General features: G+C 40.3%; 2 protein-coding genes and 1 long non-coding RNA gene across 4 annotated transcripts in view; 1 reads left to right on the plus strand and 2 right to left on the minus strand.

Annotated features, from left to right (window-relative positions):
* foxo3b (forkhead box O3b) overlaps positions 1–2,348 on the minus strand; it is a 33,842-nt gene extending 31,494 nt beyond the window's left edge. The window contains exons 1-2 of the mRNA XM_077587064.1: positions 2,147–2,348; positions 1,359–2,054 (exon numbers count right to left, since the gene is read on the minus strand). Coding sequence (XP_077443190.1) covers positions 1,359–1,916 — 558 coding nt within the window. The 5' untranslated portion in view covers positions 1,917–2,054; positions 2,147–2,348. The remainder of the gene's footprint in view (positions 1–1,358; positions 2,055–2,146) is intronic.
* A 3,058-nt stretch (positions 2,349–5,406) lies between these two features.
* On the minus strand, positions 5,407–25,426 carry afg1lb (AFG1 like ATPase b). 2 transcript variants are annotated; one of them, XM_077587066.1, is made up of 13 exons: positions 25,313–25,426; positions 24,571–24,845; positions 22,226–22,280; positions 21,415–21,516; positions 21,061–21,188; positions 17,439–17,538; positions 15,245–15,303; positions 8,648–8,730; positions 7,687–7,757; positions 7,116–7,210; positions 6,064–6,204; positions 5,844–5,951; positions 5,407–5,714 (listed from the first exon to the last, which is right to left on the minus strand). In XM_077587066.1, exons 1-13 carry the CDS (start codon positions 25,359–25,361, stop codon positions 5,550–5,552), a joined length of 1,431 nt encoding a protein of 476 aa, XP_077443192.1. In that variant the 5' UTR covers positions 25,362–25,426; the 3' UTR covers positions 5,407–5,549. The 2 variants fall into 2 exon arrangements, with proteins under 2 accessions (XP_077443192.1, XP_077443191.1); XM_077587065.1 differs by having other exon boundaries at positions 7,116–7,216.
* On the plus strand, positions 7,033–25,083 carry LOC144064474 (uncharacterized). The gene is made up of 3 exons (XR_013296804.1): positions 7,033–7,194; positions 21,924–21,991; positions 24,962–25,083. It is a non-coding gene; the product is annotated as an uncharacterized LOC144064474 (long non-coding RNA).
* Positions 25,427–25,646: the final 220 nt, after the last annotated feature.

Raw genomic sequence — 25,646 nt, forward strand, 5'->3', positions numbered from 1 at the left:
AATTGGAGCTTTTCACTCCATCTGCAGTTGTCTTCAAAATACTACTAGGACTCAAAATACTAGTGTTGTATTACTGATAGCTGAATAATAACATTAGTACAAGTTGTCTTATGTTTTCATTTCAAAGCTATGGTTTACGTAGTTAATGTCTGCAATTATTTTTGAGATGGCATTTGATAAAAAGCATGTACAGACGCTCCCCTACTTACGAACATTCAACTTACGAACAACGGTACATACGAACATGTCTGCAAATTGCGTTTAAGTCCAAAAATGTTCGCAAGTCCAATTTTGTATTTCGCGTCTTTTTCGGAGTAGTACTTCTTTCCGCCGCTAATACCGACGCCTGGCGCTGTGAGAGCTCAGCTCACCCAGCATCTACCTTCTTCGTTGCAATGTGGAAGTGCGTGAATGTATCTCCAGTGTGCAAAGAACCTTTTTCATTTGTATCATTAAATATCTCATGCATCCAATATTGAATATGGTTGGTAAAAAGCTAAAGGCTTCTATTGAGGGAGTTGCAAGGAAGAGGCAAGCCATTTCATTTGAAACGAGTGGCAATAATAACGAAGCTTGATGCGCGTCAGAAAGTGGTGAGCGTTGCACATTCAGTACCATTTATAAACAGAAAGATCGAGCAGCAGGACCCAAATATTGAACGTTGCACAAAGTTTGCAAATCAATTGAATGATGCCATACAGTGCTACTGCATCATTTATGATGAAAAAAAGAAGAAAACTGCAATCGTCATTAGGTCGCTTCTTTTGGCCAGTTTCTAATACATAAATCTATCTCTCTCTCTACAGTACTGTACATATTCTCTCCATTTTATTAAATGTTTTTTTTTCAGTACAAACCAATGCGTGTTACTTATACAAGCCTTAAACATACAAATGCACTTATATAAACCTTCAATATACTTATATAGGCCTTAAACATAAATTATAATACAAAATATAGCACTAAATCAACTTACAAACAAATTCAACTTATGAACAATCGCTCGGAACCAATTGCGTTCGTAAGTTGAGGAGTGTCTGTATTGTTAATTTAATGAGCAACTGATGTTTACCCCCACAGCTAAAATCCTTCTACTATTGTACTGTGTATTTGTAAGGTCAGTTCAGCATGCTATCAAATTCATAGATCACTTTTAAGTCCTAACAGATAAAGCCAAAAATTGTTGCCGGGTCAGGGGAGCATCAGATCTTGAAAATAGCACCTCGTCAAAGTATGCGGGGGTCTTGAGTGTGTGTTGACAAGGCACATGCTTTTTTGTTTTTGTTTTGATGGAGGAAGGAGGGGGCCTGGGCTGTGAGAGCAAAAGAGTTGTGAGCGTGCATGGGACTTTTTCTTACCTTCCATCCAGCCGAGCTGTTGCTGTCCCCTTTGTCCTTAAAGTATGGGATGGATCTGACCATCCAGTCATAAATCTGGGACAGTGTCAGTCTCTTGTCCGGGGTGCTCTCGATGGCTTTGGTGATGAGATCGGCGTACGAGAGGTTCCCCCAGGCGTTGCGACGGGATGAAGTCTTCCTAGGGGGCTGCTGCACCGGTAAGCCGCCCGGAGTGAGAGCTCCGGAGGCTGCGGTGACGGCCGGTGGAGAGTGCGCCGAGTGCGGGGAGCCGCCGCTCTCCTGGCCGGGGGACGAGAGCGCGCCGTCGGCCAGTGGGCTGCCGCTGCTCTGGTCGTCCGTGACGGCGCCGGAGCCCCCGCTGCCGCCGCTGATGGCCGAATGTTGGTGGTGGGCACCCTCGTCGTCGTCGTCCTCCTCCTCCGGGATGATATCGTGGGCGTCCGGTTTAGCGGCGCCCGAGTCCGGCCGAGGTAGTGGCCAGGTGCAGGAGCGCGGCCGCTGCTGGGGCTCGAAGTCCGGGTCGATGGCCACGGCTTCGGCGAGCGCGGCCTCGGCCATGATGTCCTTCTTGTTTCGACTTTACGAGCGACGACACCGAGAGCTGTCAAAGTCGCGTCCCATCAATGCGCGCTCCCGTTCTTTGTTGCTATTCCACTGCTCGCGCTTCCAAACTGCAAGTCTTTTTTTGTGAAGCGCCTGTGGAGGAACACACGCACACGTCAAGGAGCGATCGTGAATTGGACACCGAAAACTATCAAGTCCCAAACTATACACGCGCCGTGCATTACCTCTTGTGTGAAAAAGCAACACTTTAAAACATTTGGGAAAGTCCCCCACACGCCATCGCCTTGTCTTTCCTCCCCAAGTCTGCCACCTCACTCCGGCTTACTACTGTACTGTATCTCGATGCGCTCCGTTAAAACACACGCACAAGTAGACGCGCGCACACACACGCATTACGCAGACAGCCACAAGCGTGCGAGGCGTGCAAGGTCCAGCCCCCTGGTGGATCCTGTTCTTGCACGGCTGCGCCTTTTAAAGAGACACGACAGGAGGAGAACACGCCTGAACATGTCAGTAGAGACCCAGCGTGGCTTTTGAGCAATTTACACAACAGGTTTCCATCCAAATTTGGACTACAATACAACAAACAGATGTCAAGTACACACACACCATCTGCAATACAAATTTGTAGAGATGAAATCCATTTGGAATTTTGGCAGACTGAATTTGGTTACTTTTGAAACATATTACCTATGTACCGTATGTATAAAACCATCACATATAAGCCGTGTCTTGAGATATGAATACATTTTGTACGGAGATTGTTTTTTAAATGGCCTTTTCTGCCATTTACTTCAATTGACTTAGATTTAAACCAGGAGGGTGACAGTATTGCCCTTCCTCCCAATTCAAATATAGATATCATGGTCAATAACAGTGAATGGGATGAAGCGGAAAAATAGCATGTCTTTATATCCATGTGAAAGTACCGGTCCATTTTCATGGTGGATAAATGTGTATTGTTTTACGGTCTGGCTACACGTGATTCTTCACCTTTTGTGTTCAAATAGTTAATTGATATCTCAAGGGACAGTTTTCAGATGTGCGGTCGAAACACGCTTGTTTGAGAAAGTAGGGTGGCAAACTTCCCAGTATGTTGTAGAAAAGGGTCCTGGTTGTTATTGAGTGATGATCAGTATGTGAATGCATCAATCAATGATGTTCATTTTTTGTGTGACCACTCGCACTGCCACCAATATTTTTATTTTAAGCTGAATGTAGCTTTAACCGCCTGTCAATCACACTGTCAGGGATGGTTGAGGCTCCACCTCTTTCCTCCCCGACATCTCGTCCACCTGGTCCCAGAATTACGTCATCTTGTTGAGTGGCCAGAGTAAGAGAGAGAGAGCCTTCCCACCTCCTCCTCTTTTTTTATCCTCTTTCCTTCTTCCCTCTTGATGTGATCAAAACAAGCAGTGCTCTTTGTTTCCATGCCATGCTCGGCCCATGTGCACCTGTGCAGGAATGAGGCTTCACGATAGGCAAGCTTAACAGCGTAAATGACATATCTGCAGCGTGTGCGTTTTATGAGATGGCAATAATTCACAATTACCATAATAGAGGACTGAAATTCATATTTTAATCGGGAAGCTTTTCAAAGCAATAGTCGTTCAAGAAGACTGAAAATCATATTTAGACCGAGAATCATTTTTTTTTCAATATTGGAACTGTGTTGCAATGCTCGTGTCAACAAAGGAAATAATTTTACAGATAATTGGAGTCTAATTTAGCTCAATGGAAATTCCAACGACTATTTAATGCAGCCCACATTGTACAGATGAGCCAAAAGGCTGTGAATACTGAAATTGTAAATATGACAACAAGCATTTAAAGGGATGAATACACATGCAATGGACTTCAGTTCCTGCACTGTGTGGTTTGAAGCACCTTTGAAGATGGCTCAATGTTATGTATTATTTATGAGCACATTTATAGACTGTCACACATGGAATAGAAGCCCATGGAATATAGCGCACCCGCATAGTGTGAAGCTTTTTGTTCACCTCAAATAAAAGAGAACCCCCGATGCAGCAGTTTGACTGCATAGAAAACGATATGCCACGTACATTTCAACGTAAAGGCTTCATTCATCCTTGACATTCACACAAAGTGAATGGAAAGGTTCATTTTGTGGTAAAATCCCATTCATGAATAGACAATCAATTCTGAATGGCATTAAATAATAACCTGAGTTGTAATTTATGTCCCGAAAATGCTGGAAAGGATTTCGGTTTCCTTTTCTACCATGCAATTTTAAATGGGGACATCATCTGAATTTGTATGAAAACATGCCCCAACATGCCCCCTTTAAGGCCAAAAATAGCACCACAGGGCACATTGATTTGCATGAAAGTTTACTGGCTTGTCGCGATGAAACCTTACACTCACGTCAACTCATTTCTCTCTTTTTGGTGCTTAAAACCCACCATAACGAAGTTGTGCCACACTAATGGGACTCATTAGGAATAATAAGTCAATTATAGCCTGAAGTCCGGAACACATCATATTTACCAGATGCTGCATTTTAGGACTTTAGTGAGCTGGCTTCAGTTGTTGCTGGTTATAGTGATTTGCCTTTATTTGTCGTAAGCATGCTGAATTAAATTTAGTTCAGATAATTGCCATTGCATAACATACCTCTTTTTTGCTTGGAAAAGAAATGTAGATTATTTCACTGTGGATGTGTCAGTCATTGTCCATCAGTATTGTGAAGACTATATGAATAAAACACTCAAAATCAAATTACAGTGCTTTGTGGCAGTCACATATACCACTTGCCTTGTTTGTTTATGCCTGTCTGGCCACAGAACATATATTGCAATGATTATTTGCATTTTTTCTTAAATCAACGTAAGTTGTGGGGTATCGGGTCACTACCTCCACGATCTATCTGTATGGACATTATTCATTTTTAGTCATTGTTCTGTGTGATTGTTTGGTCACTTATTAAGTGGAAAGCATCGAAAGGGAGCAGATATCTCTTTGTTGTGCTTTGGCAAAAGGCAAGGCTGGTCCAGGCTGGAATGGTGCATGAAGATGACCTCATCTTTGAAGAGGGAGAAACTCGTTTCTTGCTTCAAATGGTTGTCTTCTGCCTCCCCCTGCAGGGAAAAAAGGGATGTTCCCAAACACAAAATAGAAACTGGCTATGTCCTGTAATCCGTCCCTCTTGCGAATAGATTTCATCTTTTATTTGTCAGTCTTTATAGTGTTGCTCCAAAGTAAGATGTTATATGAGATGTAAAATATAGGCTGTATTGGGTTATGTGGTATGCAATGTTTAGTCAGTCTTAGTTATATTTCCTTCTCTTCCCCCTTCTCCACTAGAGAGCAGCAGCCAACAACTGTGCTTATAATGCATCTATCATTTTTATTTTTCAGTGTGGGACTCCTAGTTACCATTTTTGGATAACATTTATTTGCAAAAAGACTGCAGTAACCCTCCTTTCGTTAAAATTTTAAAAAATAAATGCCATAACAGTAGTAAAGAGGCCAAGTCACATTTATTTACATATAGCAAATCCACAACAAAAGTCATCTCAAGGGAAATGAGGTATCACGTTGTGTTAAGTGGAGCAGATCCATAATGATAACCATTTTTACCAGCACTGATTATAAAAATTTCAATCAAGTAGTGTTTTGAGAAAATGCTTTGCAGTGTTTGTTGGTAATTCTGTGACCTCCCGCCATCCAATAAGCATCAGTCTGCATCTCCGTTAGCCTGGAAACAGTCCTCTTAAAGGCAAATAGTTCCTCTTCAGCTGTAAAAAGAGCCAGATTCCTCCCATCCTCCTGAACAAAGGGTTACAAAAAAATATTAGATGATTTGAAAAGAGCTATGGACATTACAAGAAATAAGAGCTGTTTACAAAGACACTCAGTAGCTTTGCTTCTACTGAATATGTCGGATCGTGCTTGTACCTCGTTGAGGCCCAAGTCGTCCAGAAGTTGTTGGTCACGCTCATCATCTACTCCAGTGTGGGCAAACAGCTGGTCTAATGGAGCTGCAGCCTGTATTACCACTCTGACCTGAAGCAATAAGACAAAAAGTTATCTCTTTTCATTGATAGTTATTTATATGTGCTTGCTATACATTTCTTTGTATTTGAGCATTGTAGCAATGCTTGAAAAGCCGGGATACCTTGTTGTCGTAGAAGTTATCGATAAGCACGGTGAAACGCCTGACTTGGTCCTTCGTGCGTTGTGTCAGCTTTGGAACGCGGCGGATAAATATTGTGTGGAAGTGCCGCGCCATTTCCAGGTAGTCGCTGGTGCCAAGAGCCTGGAAAAAAACAACATGTATAGAATGCATGTTTTGTGGCCTTTTACACTGCAAATCTGGAGAGGAAAAAAAGACACAATGATTCTATTGCACCATAAGATGTGTATTGGAGCTATTTTACATTAGACAATGTTCAATGCAAAAAGCTCCATAATTCTTATGTTTTTTTTATTTTTATTTTTCCTGCATTGCCATTCAAGGCAACTGTTCAAAGGAAAGGACACAAGACATTTATCAAGAGTGAATGACAGGCACACAACGCACACAAAACCTGGCCTAACTATTCAACACAACGTCAATAGAATTGCTTTTTGACATTGAGCAGAAAATTGGCCGGCGACGGAGGGGAGAGTCTGACACAATACACACGTAAGGAGGTGCGCGTTCAGTGAGCAATTGGGATGAGTAGTAAGTGGATATTGTCAATAAGAGACCTCGATGTGTTGTTTGCCAGGTAAAGTGGGAGATTTTCTTCTGTTAACTTTGCTTTGCATTGGCGGGCTATTTCATGAAGGCAAACGAGTTGGGAATAAATGATTTCAAAAGTTTCATTTGCTTACTTAGAAACTGTATCCCAATTAATTGCGGGGAGTTACTAAAAGTTCTTAATGTCGGTGCACTGATTTTGTTGTTTTCACTTGTGTGTGCAAACCTGAGTGTTACAAACGCTTAATAGGGAACATTTCTTCAAAAAATAACTACAAACTGTTTATTTTGAAGCAACTACTTGAGGGGAAAAAAAGATTTGTTTTCTGTTACTGTGGGCAATGTATGAATTCAACACACATCTTACTGTAAATGTTAAAAAATCCAATTTATACTGTATTCTTATGCTGTAAACTTTACACCATACACTGTAGAGTAAATGCTGTTGGGTATGTGTGTAGAAAAATAACCATTGCATCACTTACTCTGCCACACAGCTCGTGAAAAGTACAGTCTGCAACAGAGCCGCAGGTCTTCTCAAGCGTCACTTCCCTGCCCAACACAGTGAGTACTCGAGGACCTACAACTATCCAAACACACCACCATGTCAATTGTTACATGTCATATACTTTAAGCAACAATTATTTTTCGTATACATAGTGCAGGGAACACATGTAAATAATACGGGCACTCATATATATATATATATATATATATTCTTCATCCTCGTCAAAGAAAAACTAATACTATTGTGTCTTACTGAAAATAACTCCCAATGGGGAACTTAGAATTATTTTCGATATTAATGAAATGCAATATTATCAAGTAGTTTTGCCTTGTCGACATTACAAATGCAACATTATTTGGAGGTCGACGCTGGAATTATTTATTTTAGGCAAAACAATTTCACCCCCCTGTATTTGACTCAACATCAACTTTAGTATTAATATGATCACTTAGCACAATACATTCTAAAGCTGCTATTAAAAAGGGACATTTACACCCTATTTACCCCTGATAGAATGTAGTAACCAACTTGTACGATAGAGTCCTTACTGCTATTTTGCCCAAAAGCCAGCTCATCAAACATGGCATTCATGACAGCATCTCCGTCAGGCTCTTCTGTCCTGCATGAGGCAATAAAGAGCTGATGGAATATGAAATTAATAGTGCTGAAGTGGCAACATCAAACATAAGCAGTGAGGAGCACAGTGGAGAGGAAGCTACTTAGCTTTTTATTCCACGAGTAGAAAAAAACAGGATGTTCCTCACTAAACACAAGCATTAGCCTGTGAATGAAGATCCAAATGAGGTGTGTGTGTGTATGTGTATTTGCATTATTAAACAGTGAGTGATGCACTCTATTTACATATAGTGAATAGAAGAGAGCGCTTGAGAGCGCGTGTGTTCATAACAGAGAAAATTAGCTTTTAATGCTTGGCCATTTTGTCACATTCTATTGACTCCACTTTCCACAATGGAGACTTTATCATCCTCAATTCTTCCTCACTTTCGGTTCTATGTGCTATGGACATAAAACATCTTGGCAAACCTTTTTAAAACCTGTATTTTTAGAATTGGATATTTTTGCAAACATTTTAAAAGACCATTTAAACCTTTATCAGGAAAGTGACTAATTTTAGTCATTGAAATGAATAATTATTAATCATTACTGTACATTTTATATGTACGTTTTTATCATTCTAAATACATTTATAATTGAATACAAGGTTAATAAAATCTATTAATGAAATTAAATTCAATAAAAACAGAAATACACACTGGTTAAACCCCCCAACTAAATTTCTTTAAATCCCTGAATGCAATTGATGGGAGTAGATGTCCAATTCCTTAAATGTTAAAAATGTTTCAGTGCATTCGGTCGCTCCTCCCCGCCATAGTGAATTGGACGTCTAGCGCGGTCAATGGCAGCCAATTAGTTAAGAGTAAGTACAATATCATAATTTGTGTGTGACAATATAAATGGTTTGGCAAATAATAAGTTATTTTTTCATACAGAAAGTAGAGTTTCCCTGCTCCAGTCCTGTGTAGCCTTCTGTAGTCCACACCAGAGTCAAGGCAGATAGGCTGGCAGTATTCCTGTACACATACAGAAAATTCATTTCTAATTTTACATAGAAACAATAGATATAATATGGCATTAAGTTATAAATTAAATTAGAAAAAGAAAGGTGACCAAAGTTTTAGAACCTTGTCACCATAGTTTTGAGTGACGTTCAGTAATAAACTACAAAATTGCTTTAGTCCATTGGTTAAATTGTGTAAACTCCAAAGGCAGAATGTTTAAAACACTTTTGTATATGATCACGTTAAGAGACACCACTGAGTTAAAATCCCCTCAAAATAACAACTAGCAGAGATGGAAGGATTTTTACAGCAGTAGCTACAACATCTACTTTTTTGTGCCTCCATGCAAAGTTCTGAACCTGTATGATGCGGTTCAAACTTTCCCAACCAGTGCGCAATGTCAACAGGATTCATGTTAGGGAGGACAGCTCAAACTGTAATCATCATCTCCACTATTCATCCCCAAGAAAAGACAGGAATTATGCTTCGGTCCCATCAAAGACGCATTAGGAAATCAGCGAATTTCTGCCACTGGCCCCCTTAAGCCATGGGATAATTAGCAATCATCATAAAGCAAGAGGACGGAAATACTCCTTTCTTCTCCGCTGTCAACTTTTGATCAGCGCATCCGCTCGGAGCCAATTGGCTTAATAACAGCCTGACACAAAAGGGACGTGTCATTTCATCAACCTGACTTGACCCCGCCAATGGCTAAACAGCGGTGGGGGAATCGGTAGGTAGACGTCACCCTCGCCAGCCACGGAATGAGCGCTATTGTCTTCGGCCTCCCTTTATGAACTAACCTCAAAGATGCGCTAATAATGGCGCGCTAAGAACAAGGGAGCAGAAACCCAATCAGCGGAGATGATTCCATAGGTTATTTATAATCAAATGAGGCTGAGGCCGTACGGGTCATTACTTGATTATCCATCTCGAGGGCTTTGTCACAGCCTCCAAGATTTAATCCGCCTACATGTCGCCGTCTCCTTGGCACAAACTCCCACCTCTATGCTTTCTTGCCGGTCTTAACTTTTACGTTCAAACGAACCATGTGTTATACATTTAAGCATAAGTTAACTTCATCAAGTTACAAGAAGATGTCATTTCTGGAGATACTGCACGGGGATGCTCTGCTCTGCTCTCTCTCCCATGGCTGACTTCATGTAGTTTTTCAGTAACTGCTTATTCATTTTGGGGTGATTTCAGGTCACGTCCTTAACAACTCATTGGCTGCCGAACTGCGCAAGACATCCAATCCATTTTGATGGAGGTTGTAAAAATGTTGTTTTTTCCCCCACAAACCATTAACTTAAGTGCATTTTTGTAGTCCTGCAAAAGTAATTTCAAGATGGACTGCAATCACATAAACTTTGTTGTTTTAATACTATAATCCTAAAGTACAATAGAGTCCTAAAATAAGACAGCAAAAGTTTAAACCCAAGAATAAAGTTACACTAAAACAACTGTCATAAAAAACACATCATACATTTTAGCTTGTCCCATAATTACCTTGTTTACATTTGAACCTTGACAGTAATATTTTAAAATAAAAGAATATTTACAAAAACTACATTTCCCTGTAGTAGGATAACATTAATCCACCCCCTTCCTAATTTATTTTTTTAAAATACCATGCGTCAAACAATTTGCCGTTCCCTCCCTTCTTTTCTCACAATATTACAAAGTGGCACTTGTAACACTTGCATTCTCAACTATACATTCACATGTCCATAGGTAATATTTTGATGTAATACCGATATAAATATATATATATATTTCCTAAAGTGGCTTTTTTTTCCTATTGTCGGTGTGCCTGCTGCTTCTATATCCGTCGGCTCTTTTCCCCATCTTTTACTCCTCCAAAAGTTGCTTTTGAGTCTTTGAAAGAGCGCCGTGCCATTGAGCGACAACAAAAGCCAAGGATAGCTGACTATTGGGCTCTGATGAGGTCCACTCCCTCATTACCCGGGAGCAGAAAACATTAGATGCTTCTTTTTTTGTGTTTAGCCAGAAGAGAATTGACCAGGCCTCAAAGAAATGTGGGGTGGGAAGGCTGAAAAAGAGATGAGGGAGTGAAAGAGGAAGGGCGGCGCGGGCGAGGTGGTTAGGGTCTTGGAGGTGGGGTACGGAGGAGGGGGTTCTGTCGCTCATTCAAGCGTGTGTGTCTTACAGCCTTGTGTGCAGGCACGGAAAGAAAAGAAGGGAGGTAGGGATAGAAGGGGTCGAGAGAGAAAAAGCTTAAAACACTGCCTTTATGCTGGCGAGTTCTGGACGACTCTTGTGACATCAAAGTGTTTTCACTAACTACTGCAGTGTGTGAGAGTGAGTGGGGAGGCGGGGCGCTATCTAGTGATTTTATTCATTCTTACGCAGTTGGAGGGAGGGGTGGGGGGTCTTGGTGACAATGCGAACACCCTAATTACACCTAATGATCTATTCCCTTAAAAAGTGACCGCCTTGGGCCAGCCGCGGTTTGTTCTGCGGGGTCGTTCTCACAACCTCCTCCTGCCTCTGGCTGCCCCTCTTGGGGAAACATCTATTGAAGCGTATAGGCCACACCTTTCGGGATCGGGGACCCCTGCGAGACCCCCCAGTCTCAAACGGCTTTTGCGCAGCGGCGAGGCCCAAAAGCAAACCCCTCAAAAATAAAAGGGAGAAAACAGTCAATAAGGCTGGATGTGCTGCCTGCACCTGGCCAGCAGGGGCTCCGCTTTTTATTTTATTTTTATTTTTTAAACTCAGTCGCTCCCACGTTATGTTCCATTGGTGGAGCACATGCCAGAGTTGAACTCTTAAACTCTTAAGAACTCTTAAATATTTTAAAACCTGGAAATTTGATGCCGACGGAGAAATAAAAAAAAACATATCTTAGCGTAGGCAGTTTTGAAACTACCTGAAATCAATTAAAACTAGAATTAATGTGATCACCTTACAACAACCCAGTGATAATAGCGACAACAGCCCAAATTTGAAGCAGAAAGCTGTCTAAGTCTTTCTTATTAACTTTTGTTCTGAACTAGAACTGACTGAACATGCATTGAAAAACGGTATCACAGGCCAAAAAAGTAACAGGGTTGGGATAAAACTCGCATCATTATCTAAATACATCAAGAAAGAATTATCAAATAAATAGTGCTTTCACAAGATGACGAACCGCTTGATGGAGTAAACATAAAACCTAAAAAAAAACATAAGTGTGCACAGTGAAGGGAAAAAACCGAACCAAGGTAACTTAATCAATTAGATGAAGTGGATACCATCCTCACACTCCAAGAGTACGATTGATTCACCTTCATCCATTATTTGGTACTCGTTCGAGACCCTGATCTGAAAGCCTGGCAGAAGCACACAGTGTGTCACTGCCCCGTTATTAAATGAACTCGGAGACAATGTCAGTCATCCAAAATATCAACGATTGTTTGATTTGAACTGGCAAGCGGCTGCCTCTTCACGGGCAGTCCTTCTATCCAAGGTCTTCGCTCGAGGGCTTTACTTTGCTTCTTTATATATTATTTCTCTATTGCAGACATCGTTAACAATAGAATCATAAAAATAGAGAATACAAAAAATGACTAAAAACTTTAAAAACAACAGTAAGCCCAGACGTGCTTAAAATTAAAAGTAGCTTCAGGGTTGTTGTTATGTAGCCTCTTTACACACATACACACACATACACGTGCGCACACATACACACACGCTATGAGCTACAACCCTAAAAAAGACACATTGTGTGCTACAAAATACCGAGGCCTGACCTTGAAGGAGTAACAGAAGCAAACAGAACAGGGTAGTCACAGCATAAAGAGCAGGATAAAAGGTTAGCATGAGGATGGGCAATGAAAAGTGGAGTGGAGAGGGAGGACAGTTTGAAAGGGAGTCCGTCTTAGTTACGTTACTGCCAGTGTCCATTTAGAAAAAAGCCTTTAAACTATGGATTTTACACATTTGGACGCTATTCCTTGGAGGGACGGACTAAACAACTCGATAGAAATGATCGTTTTGAAGAAATAGTGTTCAAGTGATTGGAGAAGGAAGAAATATAGTCAAAAGTCAGAGAATTTTAAGTTATAGCAGTCGAATTAAAAAAAAATAATTTTAAAAAATGCTAAAATCATAGGTGGCCAAGGATAATTTACAGATTGATAATATTCTAATTTATTGAAATGTAGATAATGTTCTTTGGAGCAAGTGTTTAATGGCATACTGTCTCTCTTGACTAATAATAACTAACCTTTACAAAACAATTTATTTTTCATGATATTTTTTGCTTTCTCACAAAATCTGTTATTTGAATGAGTTAATAATTAAAATTATTATGCGCACCGTTATTTGGAACAGTACATAATTTCATTAGTTATGTTCAAGTCATGATCATAAAATAGCAAATAGGCCATTAAATGAGTGTGCTTTAGAACATATTTTAAACGACTTGATTTTACACCGTTTGAAATTATTACCATTTTCAAGTCATTTTGGATTCAGTCAACTTCACTAAGAAATTTCCAAACCCACAAAAATCTGGGTAGTGGTCCCCAGTGTCGTGACGTTGCAGAGGAAACGAGAGAAAAGGCGGTTTTATCTAATCAGGAGTCAATAGTTAAATAAAGACGTCAACCCAAGCAGACAGAAGCACTGGATTAACCTCTTTCACTTCAGCCCAGGTGACAGGGTGGAAATGTCAGTGGCTATTTCAACCCTAAAACACCCCCCACCACCACCACCCAAAAAAAAAACCTTTAACACCATCATTCACTCTCTCGCCACCTATTGAAACACAATCAGGCACGCACATACAAGTGTGAGTTGCATCGAGGGGGAGGGCCCGCCGCCTCGGTCCCAGTGAGCATTAATTCAATCCATTGAGGGTCAGCTAGTTAGCGAGGTGACCCTGTTAAAAACACGCTTTAACTCTTTGCAGCAGACTGGTATAGAGGGCGACGCATAGTTGCCGAAAAAGGCCTCGACCCCAAAAACCAGATGGCCTCACAAAAGGAAACATGGAAGTCTGAAAGACAGGAGGTACTGCGGGGCAGAGAGGGACAACAGGCATTCAAGACCGTGATGAGGGTGGATTAAAGGGGGCAAGGGGTGATGCTTGGTGGCCGGGTGGGGAGCATGTGGACTATCAGTTTGATGGAGTGGGAGATTTAAAGCCGCTTCATGTTGTCATGGTATGGTTGGGAATAGAAAATCGCAGTCAGGTTGGAAGCCGTCACTTTGGATTGTGGAAGGTGGATTTGATCAGAAAAAAAAGTTTGTTTCTAGTAGGGTTGGCCAATCAACAAAAAAAGCTAACTTTTTTCCACATAATGCCCAATCTCGCAATATTCTTAACCTTGGTTTTTATGTTGCTCTTGTATTTTTTTAACTGGTAGTGTTTGTAGAATGGGCTCTATTATTGTGGGCTATATTAGCAATTAAGTATCGGAGGTTCAAAATACAAAACTTATATTGTATTTTTTTTTTAATATATGTTTAATGTTATCTTTTACTTTATCTAAGGGACTATTCAAAACAGGTTAGTTTGTGTCTGCAAGTGAATATAATCGGTTAAATATGAATCGGTTGATCACCTAGATTCATCTACATAAATAGTCAAAATTGCCATTTCAATCCTAAAATCCTTCAATTTTTTAGCTTTTCATGTTTTTTATTATTATTCAGCAATGTTTTGTATCTCCTAAATTACTGGTTTCTCACCATTTTACATATCATTGTTTTATATCTATGGTCTTGAAGCGATATTTTGACAAATATTTTTTGTAATTATGCCTCTGTAGTGAGTTAACATGGATTAATACTCGATGACGTACACTTATTGACCTAGGTACATATTTCGATTTACCTACTGCCAAGGAGAAAGTAACACTCTTAAATATAACAAGTGAAGCCAGGAAACAACTAAATCAAAGAAATAAAACATTCCCAGGCTACAATTCTATGTGACAACAGTGTAGAAAATAGATTAGAAGAGCACAGCCTGGTGGGAAAAATATCAGTGGCACAATACCAGAAAAGCCTTTTTCACTAAATAGCAGCAAAAACGTGCAAGAATGCTGCCTTGAGCTGTAGGAAAATGCATCACAACAAATCATTGTGCAACTAATTTATGGTCACGATCACTCCAAAACACATCATCGTTCATCTGGGATGCGCGGCGGGATAATGGCGTGAGCTACTTAAATTGCAAAGCAGATCATTCGCTATGGATGTCAGCCACTTTTACTTTTGAAATGCAAGTAATCAGCTTTAGTCACTCTTCTTGCCAATCATATCGGCCGTCCTCGCTCTCGGTTATTATTGTTATTCTTTTTTTTCCCCCCTAGCTAGTCTGGTACTTTTTTCTGGGCGAAGCCTTAAGCCCGCTCTGATCAAAGACAGCTTTGTGACAGTGTGAGAGGCAGCCAGGAAGCAGACACATCAAAACCACTGAGGAGAAGCTCACAATACACACATGTGCGCACATGTGTTGTGGACAAATGAATTTATTAGCGAGCACAAGAGCGAGATGTGACTTTGTCTCTACCTTCAGCACGTCGATGAAAGGTAGAAAGGTGTCCCTCTGAAGTCCGTTTTTGTACAGATCTGAAAGAGGAGGGGAGGGGCCTGTATTAGAGGTGCTGTTTAGCCTTCTAATAATGTCATTCCCCGCCACAGATTGGCACATAAAGTGGCTATTGATGAACTGAAGGATGAGATTGGGGAGATATGACAAAAGAGCCCAAAGCAGGGGGGAGAAAAAATGGATTTCTCTACCGGCAGAGCGGCGGCAACATAAAATTCATTACATTCCCAAACAATGGTGGCGGGAGAAAGGACTGTCGCCTTTTCAGGGCGGACAATATCCACGGCGGCTGGCTGAATAGGGGTTTCAATTAGCTCGGCTGAAACAAATTACATTTGAAGTAGCATCCCTGATACACAGATAAAACAGGTCGCCATTGGCACACAAACCGGGACAAAGACGCGGCGTACGTACGGGCGAGATGAGGCTTAAACCCTCCAGCTGCGGATGCAATGCAACTGGTTGTTGTTGATGTTTGGGCTTTAACGCGTTACAATGGGACCGGGCTCTCTTCTATACAGTTGTGGATTGCATCGGCATCAAGAAAAAAGACTTCATTAGGAAGCGCTTGTTTACTTTCTTACTCCGCCATGTTGCACTGGTTTCAAGAAGAAAGTCGATCGTAAGTAGATCGAAAGTAGATGTTAAAGTAGGAGTTATTACCGATATAAGCAGATATTTTTAACTGTGAAAAGGACACGTTTGATTGATACATTTCAGGAAAGACAAAAATTATATATTTATAAACAATTGTAATTTTTTAAATTGTATAAAACAAATAACTAGGCAGGCAATCAAGGGTGAATACATTCAGTATTATTTTGTTAAGTTCATCATTTAGTGAGTCATTTTACTGTCTCCGCCTTTTATTGCCAGATTTAAAATATCCATTATTTAAAAGATGTTGACATTTGTATCTCAAATAGGAAGCAAATTTTAATGAGGAAGGATTTAATGATACGCCTATGAGGTAAATATACTACTTGGAATTCTTGTCTTTAAATCTCAATCTTCTAAGCAATTTATCTTCAACCACAATCGGCCTTATACATTTAAAATAAGCAACGTGGGGGCAGCATGATAGTTTCCCTACCAAAGATACAATTCAAACGGTCAAGCCTTCTCGCTTTTATGAGTCTCCATTAGTATAAAAAACCAAAAAATACATTGAAATCTTCTTTATGTGCTCTCGTGTCAACAAACACATGGAGGGGCCTTTTGATAGTGCCATCTCCACATCAATAAAGATGGCAAATGTATGCCTTTCATGTCCAGTTTTCTCTGTATGCTGTCATGTATTCCATTAACAGCGCAATTAATACCAAGTAGGCTCTCTATTAAGTTTGTGAGGTTTGGTGTCTTTGTTCCTAGTAGCTTGGAAATATCAGCGATGTTGAGTATCTATCTAGAACATTGTGTTTCATGCATTTGGTATCCACTCAGAAACCGCTTAGTTAAGTGTAATTTATTGACTGCATATATTACAGGTGAAATGAAGTAGTGTTTAAAAGATGCTTCTAACTTTTTTTTTTCCTTTTTAATGTTTTTCCGCATCCATTAGGTGGTTTAAATCAGGGAATATCATATGTGCTTATTTAAAATGGCTATAACTTATAACTTAGTTATTAATATGTTCATTTATTATTGGGATTTTTGGTTTATTTGCAGTTACATGAATAAACCTGACTCAACTTATACAAACAACAATTGAACCCTATTGCTTTAAAAATACAAAATAAATTCGATCTATATCAATAATCTTGACCTACGATTTAATATATTAAACTAATATTCATATTTACTGTAAAAATTGCCTGAAAATATAACACTAATACTAGTAAAAGTAATGACTACTAATTTGTTTTCATAATCATGAATACATTTCTGAAAAATACAATGTTGCCAAAAACTAAACATAATTAAAATGAATAGAAAAATAGTAGTTATAATAGTATTTAACTTATTGGCTGTCATTGACAGCACTAGATGTCTAATTAAAGTAATTGTGAATGGCAGCCAGCGAGTTACATTTTTTTTAGTAAACCCACAGCCGCACGTTATCAGCAAATGCGAATATTAACTCGTCTTTATGGTTTTGAATGAATATAAGCAAAATCAAATAAAAATGTAGAGAAAAACATGAAATATCCCATACCATCAGGCGGTCTGTTGGACGTGGCCACGACCACCACTCCGGTCTTGAATAACGTCCAGAAAAGCTGCTTCAGGATCATGGCATCCGCAATGTCCGTCACCTAATTTAGAGAGACCACAGAAGACCACATATCCCAAATTGATTCACGATTCATCTTCACTTTCCACACGACACGGGTCAAAGCCAATCATCAACACTCCACATTGCATCGTTGTCACTCAGACGTGCTTTTGTCTGCATATAGTCATCACAATGCGACTTCCACGTGTATACCAGAACCACTTGTAGTCACAGTGAATGGTCATGATGATAAGAACAAGGCAGTGGACACAATTTAATCAATGGAGTGAAGGTAGCAGACTCCAAAGCCACATCAAGACTGCCATGCCACATAAGCGTTCAATTATGTGCTGCCTTTTTCTTCCACGTTATTTTCACCGCAAGCAAAGGTCTATGACAACGCTGAAACAAGGCCGTTTGCGAGTTGCCGTCCATTATGTGAAGGGCTCTGACCTTTCAATCAGCGATGCAGCGCTCTCACTTTTGTTCTTAATCCCCTCGTCTCTATTTTTCACCTCTGCCGAACAAACACGGCGAGAGAGAGACATCTTTATGGCCGTTGATATAACCTGCCTGATGACTGATTGAAGAGGTCAACTTCTATACATGATTTTGCTGAAAAATTATTTTTTGGGTCTGGAGTGGCTATAGAAAATTCCCCCCACCCGCTGTTAGAAAAGGAGTGCTTAAAAAAGAGCACAACAAATCATTTTAAATCGGAACAAAAAGAATGCAAGCTTTAAAATGTTAATGGAAGAAACACTTTGAGATAATATTCATTCAAGAACGTATTCAGTCTTTTTTATTTAAATCAGTTGTCCAAATAAACTTCTACATTTATTTTATATAATACTAAACCCATTTCTATCAAAATGTTATGATTTTGGGCCAATATTGAGGAGTACAAAAACTCACAGCAGTGAGTTGAGTGCTCAGAAAGATTTCTACAATCTGTACTTTAATCAAAATAAGGTGATATGATTTATTATTACTCACCTAAAAAAAATAAAAAAAATATTTAAGACAAAATAAATAAGGTGATACGATTTATTATTACTCACTTAAAAAAAAAAAACAATTTCTTTAAGACAAAATAATCCACAACCATTGATTACAGCAATTTAGTTATATATATATATATATATATATATATATATATATATATATATATATATATATATATATATATATATATATATATATATATATACATGGAGAAACAAAATGCAATTGGAGTCAAGTTTCAAAATCAAATCCCTCCATTCTTCAATAAAAATCCCACCCTCTCCACTTTCCTCTCTTTGACCCGCACTTCTATCGGCCTTAAACGCAGCATATGCCCCCTTTAATACCAAGGAGAGTTCTGCATTTTGTGTAATAAACCCACTCCCTTTGCCAAAACTTGATTAACATGCGTGTTAAAGCCTGGATTTGGCAAAGGAGAGGTGCCCGGGGGGGCCATCAAATGAGTGCGTTCATATTGTGTGCTCTCCTAATGACAACAGAAAGCCAAGCCTGGATGCGTTTTTCTCCGACCGCGGTATTTTATTTTCATTTGAAAAGACTCATTTAAAAATGACCTTTTATACAACCTGGATTTGTTTATTCATGCGCCCTCAACACGGGTGTAGTACGAGGGGGGCAATATTGATTGCTGAATGACTCGAGGGGGTCGAGGGGGAGAGAATGGATACCCAGAGAATGAGAAAAGTGGAGGGGCCCGGTCTCGCACTTGTGGGAGACAAAAAAAATAATGGGGCAATCTCCGTCGGCCAATACCAATATTTAAATGAGCATCCAATTACTCCGGCGGCCGCGCGGTCGCGGCGAGGCGCTGTAACTCTTTTGATGTTATACCTCTTCACGTACAGAACCGGCGGGCGATTTCTAAAGCAGTGACTGAGACCCTGAGACAATGATGCACAATCATTTTCTTCACACTCCTCTTCTTCCCTTCCCTGTCTCGGATGTCTCAATGGCCAGTATTCATTAGGGGAGCGGCAGAGAGGAGGGAGCGGAGCATGGCGGGGGGCTACAAATTACTGATAATGGCACGGCGCTAATGAAGAGAATGGAGAAATGTCATTAGCATTTAAGAGGATAAGATCCATCTGACCCGCCGCTGCTGCCAGTCGCTTTCTAGCTCCACTCACTTAAAGAAGCAGGAGAGTGCGACTGATACCCAGAGCCTCATTTGCATGGCTGAGTGGAGGAGGATGCTGATTGGTATATAACTGAAAATCCATCCCTAAACTTCCCCCTTTTCACTTCTGTATACGCCGCCACTGATGCTCCCCAACCTTGAAACCTCTTGTTTATGCGTCCCAAACAATGCGCACGTCTGCATGTTTCCCCTCGCCGCATTCAAGCCAAGCTGCATGGCGACGGGTGAAAACAAAAACAAATCAATGAGCAGCGGGCGCAGACAGCGGCGCGGCTTTAAAACGTGAAAGAAAGGGCGCCCGTGAAAGCTCTTGATCGTCGCACGTGCAGTGATTAGAGAACGCAAACGCACCTACTGTCACCTTTGACCTGCGGCCTCTTACAGTAATGATATCAGAGAAATATGGGCATTGTGCTGCTCGGATTGGTCATTAAGATTCAGTCATATTACAAAGGACAGGTGTCAAACCCAAAGTTGATGTCCTTTTAAGGGACTTGTGAAAGCTGCCCACTATTTCCTTGACTCTTGTTCAATACGAGTTCTAAAAGCAATAATAACGCATGATGTGGTCATTATGCATACATTTAAAATGAGGCGGATATTAGAATAATCCACAAAACATATTAGATGATGCTATAGTCTAAACGTGGTAAAAAATATTACAACTTCTTGATAATGTTTAGTATTTTAAAGCAGAATAAGGCTCATTGTTGAATTCACTTTGGTCAAAAATTGAAAAACAAAAAGATAAATGCATAGGCAGTTATGTAACATGATTGTATTTTTTGTTATAATTATAATAAGTGGCTCGCAGGAATTTACGTCTGGTTATAACTTTTATCTGCTTTGACTTTTTTTCCACTGCTAGAAGTCCCATCACTGTATGTTTTATTAAATAAGACCACAAGGTGTCCCCAGTCCTGTTTTTTGGCTATATTTACAGTTGCCTAAGAGGGGAGTGGGCTCCAAACTTTGTTTTTTCAAAACAAAACAAAAATGATAATACTATAGGTTTTCAATTCTACTGATAACATTTAATCCAGTAGGTTTCTCTAAACTCAAACTACAGTTTGTATTGTAAGAATCCTATTTAGCTCCCAAATTATTTCCTTTTGCAATTTTTCATTCTATATACTAGCACACAGGACAAATGTATGTATACTTAATGCGCACATTTATCTATACTTAATGCTTTATACAATATCTGCTTTCAAAGCACAGTTTGAAGACACAAAATATTTCCATTTCATTTTTTTCCCAGCAAGTTTCCAAAAGAATTTTAAGGAATTCCAGCATTCTACCACCACAAATAACATAACACAACATTGTCTTAAAATTACGCACAAGTGTGGTAGAAATAACTTAGATCTTCACACACTGAGTAAAAGAGTCACTCACCTGAAACTCATCGAAACACAAGAGGCAGGTTTCGGAGGCGATATCCATGGCAACCGGCGATATGGGGTCGTAGGTGAACATGTTGCCCAGCTGACGTCTCGGCAGGCTTTGTTTCCTCCGATGGATCCCTTCAAAGCAGCGCGCAAAATGTCTTAAAAAGCACACCTGCGCTCGTAAAGCGGTAATTTTACCTGCGCGAGCATAATGGCGGACAATTAAAGGCAAAGCTTTGACAATGTAAACACACAACGGAGATAAGTATAGCATTTAAAGCATCGGGGGGTGGAACATTTCCATTTAACTTGAGTCAAAGCTTCTGTTGTTGTCGTATTGCGATGGGAGGAGAACACTAACTTTTGTGGATGTCCAGCATGAAGCCGTTGAAGTGGACCCTCTTTTTCTGGCTATTTTGCACCCCGCAGTAAAACATATCCATGAGCATGGTTTTCCCGGTGCCTGATTGATAGAAACAGACGGAAAGGCAATATTTGCATTGGTTTCGTAGGCAATTAGAAGCACATTGTACATCATTGACATCATTTCCATAACTCTGTTGATGACCTGAATTCCTGTTTTATAGCATTGTTGCTGTATTAACTTTAATGCCACAATTGTGACTCAAAGTACGTGAGGAAAAGTTCAGCTGGTTTGACATATACCTAACCAATCCTGATCCGGATGCTAGTGTTGACTATATGGCAAGCTGTTTTTAGTTCATTTAGTATTGTTCATCAGTCAGGTACACATTTTCTTAGAAAAAAATGATCTCTGGTTGTTGGTTGCACTGAATAATCTCTGTTTCTTTATCATTAGTTGATGTACAGTATAATTCATTCGTTCCTTTCAACACTGCTTTTCCGCAGGCTGCGGGAGCCTATCAGAAGTGACTTTAGGCGAAGGCAGACTACAGCCTCAACTGGCCGTCAGTCAGGTAGGTGTCTTCTACACTTTTAAGTTACTCCATCTTTACATAATAGTAGTTTGAGGAAGCATTTGGACGGCATTAAACAAAGCACATGTCCTGTTTTGAGTACATGACCTGTTGACTTATTCAATTTTACAAATACTTAGTACTTGTTTCCATTTTCTTTCATGTGAAATTGCACTCCATTTTTGCATATTACAAAAATACACCAAAGAAATTATGTCATGAATGTATCTTTACCAACATCTCCATATATATAGAAGCCTTTCGGTGGTGGAGGAAGAGCATCTTCTTCCTATATGAGGGCAAAAAAAAAATCACAATACTAAGTAACACCCTAAAATTGGCCTTAACAATATAGATATCCTTGAGACCCACGCGTAAACTTTGTTATATCCGTCACTGTACGGAGGCCCGAAGCGCTGATTCATAAACAAAGTATTGTGAGGCATTAAGCCACCACTACAGTTTGAGGTTTCACATTCTCCAGACTAGCCCACTGCAGGGGAGGAAGACAAAGGGGATCTAATCAACAAGACAAGCCAGGGTTCCCACGAAAGAAAAGCATCATCAGTGGAACAATGGGGGGATTTGTCAGACAAAACGGAGAGGACTGAATGAGGCTCCATACGAGATGGACTGGACTTGTCTGTGTGCAGCCTGTTTAGCGCTGCTAATTGTGATACGGTACTGTTGCATTGAGGTGCTGCTGGAAGTCATTGTGCTGCCTGCCTCCTATCATCAAAAGGTCCCTGCTTCAAAAAAAAAAAAAGAATGGAAAAAAAGATCGGCGTCTATGAGACCAAGCGGCGCATACTGAGTAAAGCCAAATATGAAGAAAGAAGGTCCGGCCTATTAGATGCAAGTGTCATCAGTCTACACATGAACTCAACTCACACTGGGTATAAACAAATTGGATCTTTTTATTAGATGTAATAGCACAATTGGAGTGGCCTTGAATGTTTTTCATTCTTCCAGTTTTCCAGATTTTAGTGTCCAAAAGAAATCTTGGTAATGCACCTGCTATGCATATGCCGCCAAAAAGTTGCATTTTGCATCTTCCCTTCAGATATTTTTCTTTCGTAGCTACTTTAGAACAACTAATTATCTGTCTTGAACTGTCCTACATTGCACTAAGTTCCTTTCAGAAAAATTTGACTCAACAGGTTCCGACCTATACCGGCCTGTCAGTAACCAGGCAACATAACATTGCTTCAACATTATGAGGTCTGAACAGGGAGGATTGTCCACTTCAATTTTAATTTAGTGACTATTTCATGGCGACAGCACTCCACTGCACAAGAAGCACTTGACTTGGGTAAATGTGGACAATAGCTGATTGAAAACTAAATGAAAAATGTTGCCTACCCTCTTCATATTGCCTCACTCAGTCACTGACTCAAGCCAAGCCTGGATTGAAACACTGGACCGGGAACAAGCTCTTCCTGTTCACTGCGGCATAACAGTGTTGTGACTTCTCCCTGACTTCCCAACGTTGCCCGCTGCCGTGGGCTTGGCTACTAGCGAGTTGTGGCTGGAGGCCATTTTGCCATGGCAGAGTGGAGAAAGACAAGGCCGTCCTCTCAGAAAGACTGTCTGGCATTGCATCATGGCCTCATCTCAACTTCGGCATATGACGGGGAGAGAAGAGTGGCTCATGTAGGAAAAGTTCATAGGAGGGACATTTTCAAAAATGCTTCTTTTTACATCGTCCAAAAACCCCACGGAGGAGCGACGGTGTCAAATTGTACAGGTCTGACTTGTGGGTGGCTCTCCAGAGACAATGGCCCATTGTTAATCGACCATCCGCAAAACCACGCCACATTGGGTCAATATGAAGTCAAGTGTACTCTCCTCACAGACTTGGTCAGTTAGCGAGAACAATGGCGGCAGGGAGAAAAGACACTGAAACGGACAGTGTTATGACCTGATTCAAAAAGGAGTAATTGTCCAGTCAATGTGTGTGAGAGCCAAAGAGAATGAGAGGGGGGGGGGTGAAGAAATAAGGTGCACATAGACAGAAAGGGGCGGGGGTAGTGGCGGTGGTGTTGATAGCCTCACACCAAAGTATTTGTCAAAGTCCCAAATCAAAAGCAAAAAGGACAAGAATGGCCCAGATAATGGGGATCCCCCTCCTCTCTCATTACTGCATGGGGACGGTGAGAGAGTGAGAGGGGCGCTGGGACATACCCAGCGGGAGGTCTGCCCCCGGCTGCCTTCCCAAATCTCTGCACTAACCTCGTGCGTCTGTGCCAGCAAAAAATCCCAGCACGGAACACTAGACAGTCATCTCCCCTGACCTAAAAACAACAACAATCCCCGACATTACACCGCTCTAAAATGCTTCCCAGACCCCTACCCTCTCTTTGACCTGCGCCCCTCGGCCACAAATGCTGATTTAACTGGAGTACAGTATGTTACAATGCAAAGTCTCTCCATATGTTTAATGTAAAAGAGGCTCTGTAGTTGAATAAGGGAAAAGATGTCATGGCACAACAAAGTTAGAAACAAACACCCATTCGTTTTTTATGTTATACTGAATGTGCAACATAAGGAATTTTTCAAAGTTTTCATAGCACTATTACCTTATGAGCAGGAGCACTGGCTGTAATGCAAGGGTCTGTCCTTTTTGGAAGTCTGTCATAGTTTGCATTTAATCTCAGGGGAGGCAGGTAGGAAGTATTACTGTAGTTTTGGAGTGTATTTTGTAGACGAGTCAACTGCTGGAGAACCCTCCTCTGCAGAACATCTTCTCTCATAGAGCCACATTTTACCAGTTGGTCATACTGGGTGATTGTGTTGCCAGAATCAACAGTGGAAGTCTTTGAGAAAGATGACGAGGATGAAGAACTAGTGTAACCTTGAAAAAAAGGACAATTATAAAGAATATTAACCCAAGTGAATAACAGATTTTGTGAATGAACTTGGGGATATGTTAGGTTGTTTTTGACTAAATTTATTTATTTATTTTTATAGCAAAACCAATACGAAACCTCAACATAAACCAGCTGATGGATACTACATTGTGCATTGGTCCTGCTCCCTATTACATATGCTGGAATTCTTTGCAAGGTCAAAGCCCCGCCCACTGACATCAGGTATGTTGTTTTCCGATTCAAAAAAATGGCTACAAGTTTGCAAACACGACGGATCACTGCCAGTTCTCCGATTTTAAGCAGATTTGATATCTATCATCATAAATGTGCTCCTTAATAGCAAATGAAACATGAGCAAACAAATAGTGTCTCTGATGCAATGTTACACACGCACGACAAAAGCAGTTAATGTCTATAAATGTCATGCAAACAGCAATCAAGTACAAGATACCGTTGAAAGTGGTCCTTGAGATCTGGCGACAAGTGATCTTTAATGTCATTAAATGTCCAAAGGGTTCAAATATCAATGAGCATCTCGCAAATGGGGGAAACACGTACGCTGCCATGTTCCTTCAATATACAGTAACTTTATTGACACACTTTAAAACACATGGATTTAGCATATCAAGCATTGCTGTTGTTAAGCCTTGCTAGACTTTGTGTAGATGAATTTATTATAAATACAATTTCTGTTGATGGTCATCTCGTCCATACGGTGGGTGTGTGATAACAAATTGACAGATTGTAAACAAACCAGGCTGCAGCTGTCAGCTGAAGCTCAGCTG

The sequence above is a fragment of the Stigmatopora argus genome, chromosome 19 (genome assembly GCF_051989625.1).
Source record: "Stigmatopora argus isolate UIUO_Sarg chromosome 19, RoL_Sarg_1.0, whole genome shotgun sequence".
NCBI classification, from domain to species: Eukaryota; Metazoa; Chordata; class Actinopteri; order Syngnathiformes; family Syngnathidae; genus Stigmatopora; species Stigmatopora argus.